Source organism: Falco punctatus, assembly GCF_963210335.1.
Source record: "Falco punctatus genome assembly, chromosome: 1".
NCBI lineage: Eukaryota > Metazoa > Chordata > Aves > Falconiformes > Falconidae > Falco > Falco punctatus.
The window spans coordinates 3,375,456-3,387,837 of record NC_137580.1 but is presented as its reverse complement, the minus strand read 5'-3'; the positions used below and the strand labels follow the sequence as shown (position 1 = coordinate 3,387,837).

Sequence of the window (12,382 nt, the reverse complement as noted above, 5' to 3'; positions counted from 1 at the left end):
AATTGAGATTTCCTAGCAAAATGTCCATTAGGCTGAAGACAAGGATTTATGACTCGGAGATATTTATGACACTGCAAAGCAAAAAAGCAGAAACACAAAACTTGAGGTAAATGTGTTCCCTTGGCTCTGCTATTTCCTCTTTCAGCTTTAATAAGCTCAGTAACGCCAAGTACCGGCTCTCAAGCCAGTAAGTTGTGACACTTTACAAACTAATTTCAGAAAGTATCAAGGAACTTTCTGAGAAATTATTCCTATTTAACATCTCTGCTTCGCTTTCTGCATTTATTTGCCAGTAATGGAATAAGCAATCACTCACAGGTTGGCCTACAGCCCTGACTCTCAGCCCTAAGTACTAAATCAATGTACGGGCCAGACGGTACACTGCAGCCTCTTCCATTCCTCCCGTCACCCCATCTCTAACGGCACACTCTTCTAGCTTTATTGTCTCCATAGATGTCAACATGCTGAAGTCACCTTTCCTAGCCCTGCAGGTGATCCATTTGTCTCCCCAGTCCTCAAGTTTAGTTTTTATCACGAACAGCAGCACCATGTACATCTCGGTATGTAAGTTACAGCAATATACAGGGCAATTACAGACCTTCTACAGTATCCTCCTTTCCATGAGGCTGAAAGTCTTCGCAAAGACCCCTTGCTCACCTTATAAATCCTTAATCATCATGATCAAGAACTTAAATCTCTTTATTTTGCAAGTGGACTACTCAAAGACAAGTTTTTTTACTCTGTGGACCAAGGCTGCGTAGAAATGCCTGATCAAGCATTCTACTGTCAATAACCAAGGTTGATTTTTCCCTGGAGAATCACAATTGCCCTTTGTCTCCAGATCTGTAGCTCATCTACAGACCATGACCCACAAGGGGCCAATTTCCACTAGATGAATACTTAGAGCAAGTGTGCATATCACTGAGCGTGAGCTAAATATACTCCTAATCGAATAGAAGTGAAATGTTTTTCTTAGTACCGCGCTCTGTAGCTAATAGAATAACTTTAAAAGTCAACAGATCCTTATCACCTGGAACCTGAAAACCAATTAACTTCTTATTGTTGCTTTAAGAAGTAACTAGTACAGCAATGAAAGATGATAATATTACTTAGCACTTACAGCGCTTTTCATCTTCAAAGCATTTTGGAAATATAAACTAATTAATCTTCCCAACATGCCCGTGAGGTGGGTAAGTATTATTCCTGTATTACAGAGGGGAAAAAAAGCCACCTCTGGCAGAAGGTTATGTGCTTAACTCAAGGCCACAAAATTTTCCAGATCATACTGGCACTGCATGCTGCTTACAGAAGTTACCAACTTCAATGAGGCAGATAGTGCAGGTGGCCATGTTTTAGTATAACAAAAAAAGTATCTGTCACGATGACAATCAGGACACACCTTGCACTGCAACCAGAAATATAAAACACTGATTCTGCTGTCTGCCTCGGATTTTGAGAGACAGCCCTTGCCATACCACTGAATGGTGATTAATTAGCTCATCGTGAGATCACAAAGTCACTTATATACCATTTCACGCCTTCTTGTAAATAATCTGCAAAGCAGGCTGACTCAGTTCTACTGAGAATCACTTGCCTACTCAACAGTCAAAATCAGCTCACCAGTAAGGCACAGGTAGCAGAGGGTGAAAAATGGTCTTACAATACCTATCCTTCCACTGCTTCAGACAGGTCACTTTAAAGTACTGAAGCTTCAGGTTTAAAAACATGACCAATTAAATCCTTTAATCCTACAGTTGACATTTATGGTGACTAAAAAGATTAAACATTTTGCTATCCAAGTAACTCATTTTGAGCAGCTAGCATTTAAAAGCAATAGACTTTGGAGTCATCTTACATTAGGATAGAAGCCGCAATTAATGTTTCAGGTTTCTGAAGTCTTAAAAATGTATGCCTGACAGTGTTTAATAACTTACATAATAAAATTAAATTGCCGAAGCATATATAGCACTGTTTCAGGTCCCTCTTTTGCTGAATGGTGAGATTTTCCTAGCACCTAAATCTAATTGTCACAGGAGCGGCGGCTGAACGATAACTGTGATACTCCGCGCACTGTAACATACTGCACACGGCTTCGCTTTTCAGCAAGCTGGTATCGGAGATACAGCATATTGTGAAGGAAAGAAATTCTTTTTCTTTGCTTTGCTGGTTTGGTAAGTTCAGCCCCCCCCTTCTTAAGCTCCAAAGAGTTACTAGGGCATTTAATCTAATTTAGGCATTTAAGCATTCCAGGAGTAAAGGTACAAACCCATGCTTACAAGTACTTTCTCCTGCAAAACTGAAAGGGGTAGCATGAAAATGAATTGGTATTGACGCTTAGCTGACAATGAATTCTTCTGATTGATAAATACGGAGAACTCACTTCTCACCACCAGCTAGCAAGACCAAATAACTTTACCCACAGGCTAAACCATAGTTGACTCAAGCTTTCAACAAGTAAAAATACAACAAAACCTACACTCCCTCATCAGGTCTTATAGTAGCAAAATGTGTCCTGAAGCTCAGCTTTTCAGTTCACATAGTTTACAAACAGTGCTGTCATTATTTTGTATGACAATATGAACATGTACAAATCTGCAGTGCATCCTGCCACCTGTTCTCATGGGTCAGCCTCCTGCTCCTGTGCCAAAACTCACTGGCTTGCTATGTGGATCACCCTATAGGGTCATTATACTGTTCTGCAACAACAAAATGCTTTGAAATGAAACAAATGACTACTTAAGAGGTCTTGCACATTCCTCTTTACCCTTTAACACATATCTGATGGTAAGTAAAATACAGGTTTTGTCTGCCTGTATTTTTCTTACTAATTTAATGAAAAGGTTTTCAGTTCTTTTAAGTCCAGGTTTGATTTACGATCTCCTTCAAATTACTGTCATATTGTTATTTTATTAATTCCAATTATTTTTTCCAAATGCAATTTTTTTAAATACTCCTTACTTTCTATACTTCTAGAATCATTCCCTCCCACTCCATACTCATGTCATGCTTTCAGGTAATTCTGCATAGCCGTCTCCTATGTACTTTGTACCACTTCACACAGCAGTTTAGTTTTGTAAACACAGGAATGCCTCTCTGTACAACAGAGTAATTCAATTTTATACAGTCAGCTTTAATCCCAAATTCAGCAAGATACTTGGGTATATTCCAAAATACAAGCATTCAGGTTGCTGAATTCAATTACAGAAGTTGTACGTTTAAATCAGGCTGCTCGTTATAGTTGGATACTTCAAAGTGTAAAAAAAATAGGTGTCTTCTTCCTCCCCAATGCATAAACAGCAAACAATCACATCATCACAACTGGGAAAGTTTTTCATGGTGCTTCATCCATTGCCAAGAATGAGATTAGGTATATTCTCAAACATGCCATGTAAAGTTGAGTATCTACCTTAAAAATACCTTTAAAGAAAAGAACCTCACAGTCTTCATTTACATGGCTCTGTGCTGAGTTTAATTATTCAGAGACTTACCAGGTTTTTTGAATCTTATGCGGGGATTAACAACAAAGTGAAAATAAGTAACTGAATTAGAAGGTTCAAAAATAGTAAGCTAAATAATCCTCATCTAAAGATTTTAAAAACAAAACTAGTTTTGCAACAGATGAAGGGGCTTGAGAAGAAGGGAAGGAGACCCCAGTAGGTCTTACCTCTCGCTAATGTTAACTGAAAGCACATCGCCTAGATGAAGTTACAATTTTCTAAACACGCATACCTGCTCTTCCAGTCTTGCAAACTGCGTTTCAAAATTAACAAGACAATCCCAGTTATAGTAAAATATTTGAACATGAAATTATGTATGTTTTAAATCCTCATTTTATAATTACAACTACAAAAATACATATTTTTAGACTCTTATTTTGATTTATGCAATTAATCTCAAGCAACAGGAATTCAACAGATGAGGAAAGAGATTCTGTGACTGTAACTGGCACTGAAGAACCTCCTTTCCACAGTAAAGATCTCCTGGGATAAAGCTACCACTGAACGGGGCACACCTATCTCCTACGGCAGTATCCCTTCCCAAATTCCTACCCTGGGATTTTGGGAAGCAGGAAGCAAAAAGATGTGTACTGGGACAACTCGGGAAGAAGAGATGGGAAAGTTCCAATTCATCAGCAGAAAGCTTTGAAGGGCTTTACCCCAAAATATCAGCCACAAAAGCACACTATCATTTTTTTATTGTGCCCCCTTTAAGAGACTCAAGAAACTCACATAACTGCTCCAGAAGCTTTCCAGCAGACACTAGAAATCTGATATTCTTATTTTACACAGTTTGGGCAAAAATAGCGAAACACTGGCCACGATTAATTTCAAGAACTAATTTCCAATTAAAGGTGTTTATTAAATCTTGCCTTTTCTGCTTATAGATTTATTTCCTGTTGATTTAGCAGAGTAGAATGTAATTAGACTGTCAACAAAGCCGCATATCTGCACTTTATTTCTAGACACAGGGAAAAAAAAAAATATATAAAACACGCTTCCCTGTATTTATTTTCAAACCTTTGGAACGACCTTGACGACCTTTTCCACAAAATGCCTCCAATGCCAGAAGCAGTAAATTCTCGCGGTCAAAGCTGAATCAAAGGAACACACTATCTAAGACTGCAAAACAAGCCCTTCATAACCCGACCCTATCAAACCTGCAGGTAGTCCCCAAAGGTGCTAAACCAGCACGCATTAGAGGAAACCAATAAGCCATACAAAAAAAACCCTGAAAGGACAACGAGGAAAATCAATGCGCACAGATGACAATGCTAAGGCCACTGAAAAGCGAAGACAACAATCCCAGACTACCATTTTAGATCTACAGACCTCATTTATTGCATATTGGGCACTAAGTATTAGCTAAATAATACTACGTGCTTTTCTGAGGAAAATTAAAGAGAAAAAAGTCGCAAGCCTTGGGACACCATCATACATGACCTGCCAGACTACGTAACTTCTTCCATTGTGTTACTGCTATTTAAAAAGAATAATACTCTATTCAGGCAACAGTTTATTAATTAATTAAATGGTGCCTATTTTGATATAGTTTTCTCACTAGTGCTAAGAAAGTGTCTACAGTACAAGTCTTAGAAAACTTCCTCTTGATTTTACCTCGTTGAAGTAATGAAATCAAGGTAACTAATGACTTAAAAACTAGATAGTGATGACCTGAAGTTTTAACAAATCACAGAAACCAAAAATACACAGCAGAAAGCAGACTACAGTAGCAGCGAGCCTCAGTTACATGAGCCTAAGAAAATATTTTTATTTCCTTTGCAAACATTTGTAGGCAAAAAAGTCAACACCATCTGCCCAACTCTATTTCTCACGCAATGTTATTCTACTTGGAACAAAGAAAAAACACCAATGGGGAAACTATTTTTAAACATTTCTAAAATTAAAACTATGGACTTCCTCACAAGGATGAAGCTTTCTTTTTCTATCCCTAAATCTACTCGTTTCCTCATACAAGAGAAGATAGCTTTATACAAAACACTGAGGCACAGGTTAAGACAGCTCTTGGTCTAGAGCTTTATCCTTTTAGATAGCTGGGCTGCAGTACTTCACATGTTTAATAACTTTTTTTTTTCCCCCTCTTCTTTCATTAAGTAGCTTAGTCATGGAAACATAAAAACGCCAATTCCAGAGACGACAGTTTTGAATCCGAAAGTGATGCATAAGTGCTTAACTCTAACTGGAGCCAAGTGCAATCTCCCAGAATCACTGAGGTCCAAAGGGACCTCTTGAGATCATCTAGTCCAAACCCTCTGCTTAAGTACGGTCAGCTACAATAAGTTGCCCAGGACCATACCCAGTCAGGTTTTGAACATCTCCGTGGAAATTTAGATCTCTCATGTCTCTCCAGCTCTGGATCCAGAAATTCAACAGTGAGTTCTAGCAACCTGTTAACATCTGGTTAGATACCACATACATCCACTAAAAAAAAAAATCCCCCAAACCCAAATGCGTTAATCATCAACTAAATCACCTTACTCACTGTATAGTGCTCTGTTACTGTCCTTTTGAGCTAAAAGATAAAGGCACTGAGCTGGCAAATTATTTGTATGCTCATCCACACACGCTATGTTTCCCCAAACCTTCTTGGAAAAGTTGTATTTGCTTATTTTCATTCATTTTGACGCTATTTATATTTTAGGTATATTGGAGTGTCAAACTTTTAGGCAATCTGCTAATGAGCTGAATTTATGCTGGGGGTCTAGTTTTTAAATTGTAAGGCCTGAATACTTCACACTTGAGTCTGCAATGCTGTCACTGACCCATTGCCCAACACGGGCCATTTACTCAACTTTCCTGTGCGTCATGTATTACTTATTTCAAAGACGGCACACAATGCCTTCCCACCTTCATAAAACATTTAGGGAGATACAAGTGAAGCGTACCATGTGTGCAGAGTATTACCAAAAATGATGGAACTGTTGTAACAACGTACTCTTCCCACAGCAATAACGCCTTGTTACTCAGTACTAAAGGATTATACACTCTTAATGAAAACACCTTGCCTACCTTGTCTGGTATATTCATCTGCTTCTCTGTGGACCAAATCTTTTACCCGGTTTCCATACAGCAACCTAGAGGAATCATGATCAAAAGCTTTCAAGGTTTCACTGGAGCTGTAAGACTTCTGCGTAGGCACTCTGCACTCCTCATTTTCTGCAGAAGAATTTGTATAGCGCCGTTCCTTGTCCCGTCTGCTCTTTGTCAGGGAGCAATAAGGCCTACGTTCCTTCACATCCATACTTCATTCCTTCTCTGTGCACATCAGTCCAGCTTATTTGGAAGTCTTCTCTACATTCAGCTTACATTCACCTATAACAAAATTAGAAAGACAACGGCTGATGTGTTAGAATGTTCTCTGATTGCTGTGATTGCTTCCTAACTGGAAGAGAAAGGAAAATCTGATCAAGGATGGGCGAGATGCACTTCCATAACATTTGCAAGATTTCTCAAGAGTTTCATGCACGAGCTACCCCGATCAGAAACAACAGCAAATAAATTCTTGTGAACAACAACATAATACTTCTCATTTTTATACAACACATTATAAGTTCAAAAGCAGACTGAGAACTGGGCAAGAAAAAAACCCATATTTTTATCTTTAAGAAAGTCTATCTGTAGGTAAGATTTCTTTTTTTCTTAGATATTTTTTTTTTCTTTAAGGGCAAGTCTGACCTCCTTCTGCTTGTCAAAAACTTCTGATTTTTATTTACAGACTTATACAACTTTGTACTGTCATAGCTATTCTAAGAAAATTGTTCTCATCAAGAACATATACACATAATTTCACAGCAAGCGACAAAAACATTATAGGTGATATGCAGGAAGACTGCTCCATGTCAGCATATTCTTTATAACTTACGCTAGAAAGCAAGGAGCTATTTGATTTGTAAATGACACTCAGAAATAGGTTTTCCTTTCCTCAAGTTTTTAAGGAGTATTACAGTAAGAATCTTATTTCTATCACTATTTATTTTTCTTTACTGTTCCATTCCACATTGCTTTCAAAGCAAGGCTCCTCAGTTTCATTTCTTGGGTCCTGCACACTTAACCAAAATAAATGCATTGGTGAGAGTAGAAAGTTTGGAAATTTTGCTTTTGTTCTTGTGTTAAAATAAAATAAAGAATATAATTTGTATCTTTAAACAGCTGATAAAACATCTAAATGAAGATCAGTCTGGATGATTTTAATACTTCACAACTGCACCTGTTAATTGAGGCCTTGATATTTTTTGTTTAACACCTTGTATATGAGGGTTCTCTCCTTTATCTCAAGGAGAACTTTCTCCCGGGTGCTCCCCTCAATTTAAAGTACTTAAACAGCACAACTGATGGTTTTCTGAAGTACTATAAGTCAAGTCCTTTGCAATGGAGAATTAAAATGACTGTTTACATCACATACCACAAAGCAAGAGCCAACTCCGTTTGCACACTGTTCAGCAAAACCAAGGCTGCTTTAGAACCCTTCAGCTATTTAAACATTTAATATCAAACTACTTTGTTGTTATTCCTAGATGTCATTAGATTTTTAGAGTATTTTTTTTCCTGTCAGTAGATTTTTAAAGAGTATTTTATTTACTACAGAACTGTAATTCAAGTTTGTGAATGGCAACTGGTCTTTGTTTTGAAATTCTCCAAAAAGCCCTTGCATTTCTTGACTTGTGTGAATCTCATTTTAGACGAAAAGACAAAGCTACAAAGCCTTCCATCTCTTCTGTATTTATTGTAATTTCAAATATTATGTGGTTAAAAAGAAATGGAAATATTTGTATATGATCAGATAAACCAAAGTTTTAAAACATAATAGTTTGTTAAATTTATGACCTCATGCCCATGTAGCACATTTTTCATATATATGAAGCATTCAGATTTTAAAATATTTGATGACTAATGAATGCAAATTCTTTCCACGTAAAAACAATTTTCTAGACATTTTATAAACTTTGTGTTTTATTAACACTAAACTTAATCATGATTTTAAAAATCTTTATTAATAGACACACAGAGGTATTCTTTTACAGTGTAAAGACTTCATATGGAAGCATATCTCTCCTTCCATCTATGTGTTTCAAGATTTTAAAAGGCTGCTAATTCCTAACGTCTCTAAATTGTGCTATGTGAAAACTCATATGCACTATTCATCATCAAAGATGAAAAAATTTTTATTTTCCCCCCAAGTTCCCAAGCTCCTTTATAATGTTAAAAAAAAACCCAACAAAAACCACACCCCAAAACCCCAAACCCTTCCTTACACAATACTTTGTTACTACACCAAGGTAAAATCCTCAAAGACTTAATCTATGCTGTAGCACGAGGAAGTACTGATCTGCTTCCCACAGAAGTCAATGAATTCAATAAAACTTCAAAAGGCAGTTTTCTGGGTTATCTATTGCCTCTCCAGGCAAAGAATGAAAAGGTTAAAAAAAATACAAGCTGTTTAATCGCACCGCATTATGGAGACACTTTAACAGTGATTACACTGGCACAATAATGAAGACTACTGCTTTTTTTTTTTGTGGGCATTTTGGGAAGGAAAAAAAAAAAAGAATCCTGTAAGATTCAAGAACCTGGTCTTTTTGAATCCGTCATTAAACAAAACACCTGTTTACTTTCAGTAATGTTTAACTTAAAAAATTAATAGTATGTCTCAGCAAGTCTTAGAAAACACTTAACATCCTCAGGCTCATGCATTTGAAATTATTTCATCAGTGAATTACTACACGTATCTGAGAAAAGGAGACAGAATAAAAGCTGTCTCAACGATCTGTCGACAAATAAACCTTCTTTACCATGATCAGAACACAAACAAAAGGAGAGAACACAAATTATTTTCAGAATACAGAAACAGACACCTGTGTTAACATTTAAGTAGTGAGCCAGCAAAGATAAGTCAGAGGGAGAACTTGCTTTACAATATCTGAACCGTAAGCCTCATTACTGCAGTGTGATGTTTTGCAGTCTCAGGACTGTGCTGGGCTTACTTGTCCCATCATGAATTCCTGCGCCCCCCCCCCCCCCCTTTTAAAAAAAAAAAAAAAAAAAAAACAAAACAAAACACACACACCACCCTTCACCCCCAACTTCAGAGAAATATTTTCAGTTGTTGAGAAAAATGTTTTAAGAAAAAAAACCCCAACTGTCAGTTACTGCCTCTGCTCAGCTCTTTTCTTATAAAGATCATTGTAGTTAAAATATTAACAAGTTCTCCCAGTCAAACCTTCAGATTTAAATGAACCACTGTTGCACAAATTTAAACATATTTCATTTTTTCTTCTCTGTTTCCCATAACATTAAAGCTGCATCCCAGTGGGAGTTACCTGAATGCATAGACTAGCCTCCTTTTACTATGCCTTTAGAAGCTGAGATGAAGTATCAGTAATGAGCACCGCACAAACTCAAGGGAACACAGCAACTAGTTTGTCAAACCAGATTAAAATTTAAAACCAAATAAAATTAAATTTATTTTGTGACATGTTACAAAAACACTTGTCTTCATCTGCAAGTAATTTTTACCCATACGCCAATATTTATGGTCCATCGAACAGCTTCATTCCAATTGAATGAATGAATTTTCATAGAGCAATATTTACAAAGCTATTGAACTACTAACTCACCCTCTCACAAAAGGGTATCTAAATAGCCATGCTAAGAACTGTTACATGTTGTATTACAACGCGAATGTGAAATGGCCCGCATATACTGAAGAAAATCAAAAAACATTTCACTGCTGTGTGCCACTACTTCAAGTTTCTGTCTAATGCTTTTCGAAGTATAAAAACTGAGGATGCTCATCTGTGTCACTGAGCATCAGAATCTCCCGTGACCTTTTCAGTGATCTGTCCAACGTCACAGGCTCCTGGCTGGATTAAACAGGAGTGTGTATGCTCATCACCAGACTGATGTGACAGCTCCTACATAGTCATGCCCATCCCACTTGTGTACGTACCTTAGCTGACGGCAGCCTCAGTCAGGCTGTACTTTCCCAGTGTCACTCCAAATTTTAAACACAGTTTAAAACTGTAAAGAAGAGATGCCCATTTTTGAAGTCATACCTACATTTTTTTTTTTTTAACTTAATTTAGGAGGGAAGCAGGAGAACCAGAGAAGCATTTCTCGTACATGACCAGGTCATTGGGACCACATAGCTCATTACCTTATGTGTCAGGTTACTCTGAAGACCTCTGTCACCATTAACACATTTAGCACAATATTTAATTACACAAGCCAGGTAAGGTACGTACAAATATAAATTAAAACATGTAAATTATCAAAACTATTTCTTTTTTTTGTGTGTTGTAGAGCCCAAGTGTAAACACCAAAACAGAGCACAAGGCACATCCACACACAAGGGTCAAAGCCACTGTGGGAGCTTCGATGACTGAAGCCTCAGATACAGTTTTATACTGCATTTAAAATTCCCCAGGACAGCCTTTCAGCAGTTCCTTTTAATCACCTATGGCAATGTGAAATAAAGTCACTGTAGTGAAAAGAAAAAAACCCAAACACCTAGTTACTTACCTTTTTTACAATAAAAAAAATCCTCAACACTAATGCCCTACACTGCCATATAGAAAAAGTACAACAGACATAAAATATAGTATCTATTTTAATTGCCAAGATGTAAATGAGGCTTTAGGGTCATGCTACAGAGTATTATCTAAACCACCCAGCTACAAGTTTAGCACGCTTGCAGGCCTTTTAAACTATTGCGGAAGATACTGCATTTAATTCAGCAGATCCAACTCTGAGTTCCCCAAAGGGTTATCGCAGTTTGGCACCAGAATAGCAACCCTGCCAAGTGTACACAGCACTCCCTCCTCATCTCCCACTCGGAGAACCTTCTTTCCGCATTAAACCTGGTTCAGTGAATGCCAAGGTAACTGATAAAGAAGTCTAAATATACCTCAATATTTTATGCCCTTTGATACCTAAAAAGCCACATAGGCACGAAGTAGTAAAAAGGTAAGAAATAAAAGATGCTTGTTACCAAAACAAAGACATAATCGTATAGAAAAGATTGTGTGTCTGCTTGGGTCGATTTATGGATCTACTGTAGCGTGTATTATTTTCCTTTTCAATCTGTATATCCATTTTAGACATCTCAAAACATACAAAGCAAAAACGGAACTACTTCTGCAAATAATAATAATAAAAAAAATAATTGTTTTAATATATACAGCACTGGAACAGAAAAGGTTTCCAAAATGAGAGGATAAAAGTTGTAGTTTTCTCTACAGAAGAACAGTAACCGAGTACAAAATACTGTTGTAGGGAAGGCCAAACAAGAGCTCTCCTAGTGTCTCACAAGAAGGAACGGTACGGAAGGCAGAGTGCTGCTCAAAGCAGAGCCCTTCTTCCCTCCCCAAGGCTAGCAGAGCTTAGCCAGGGAAGGAACTTGGGTATTAACATGCCAAAACCTTCCCTCCCAACACTTAAATCTAACAATTTAGGCATTCCTAAGAATGACGGTGTTCCCAGCTGCATTCAAAAGCCTGATTATTATTTAGGTACTATGATTTTTTATTATTAATTACCATTATTATGAATTAAGAATCATTGTTCCTTCCTCACTGATCCCTAAATACAAGGGCATTCTGAATGCTTGCTTAATTTGGGAACAAATTTCCTCTCATGATACACTGCCACAAACACAGACAGTAAAAGCATCCTAAGACTTTTGGGAGAAGAAGCAGGTTTGAACTCCTGTCTAAAATAAGAGCAGAGAATTTTATGGGCTGCAAGTCAAGACAGTGCCTGTTCTCAGCATTGACAACAGTTGCTGAAAATAACGTGTAAGTAGTGCTGCTCAATACGCATTCAATGAAACGTTACTGTAAGTGTCACCGTTTTGATTTAATCATAAC

At 37.3% G+C, this 12,382-nt stretch overlaps 1 protein-coding gene across 10 annotated transcripts in view; it reads right to left on the bottom strand.

The window, feature by feature from the left end:
• The window catches only part of TENM3 (teneurin transmembrane protein 3), a 437,496-nt gene that overhangs the window by 318,867 nt on the left and 106,247 nt on the right, over nucleotides 1-12,382 (bottom strand). For 9 of the 10 annotated variants that reach the window (XM_080379147.1, XM_080379148.1, XM_080379150.1 and 6 more), the window contains exon 1: nucleotides 6,528-10,908. In XM_080379147.1, the coding sequence (XP_080235273.1) occupies nucleotides 6,528-6,759 (232 nt within the window). In that variant the 5' untranslated portion in view covers nucleotides 6,760-10,908. Of the gene's footprint in view, nucleotides 1-6,527; nucleotides 10,909-12,382 lie in introns of those variants that run through there. The other variant, XM_080379140.1, reaches the window with a different exon arrangement.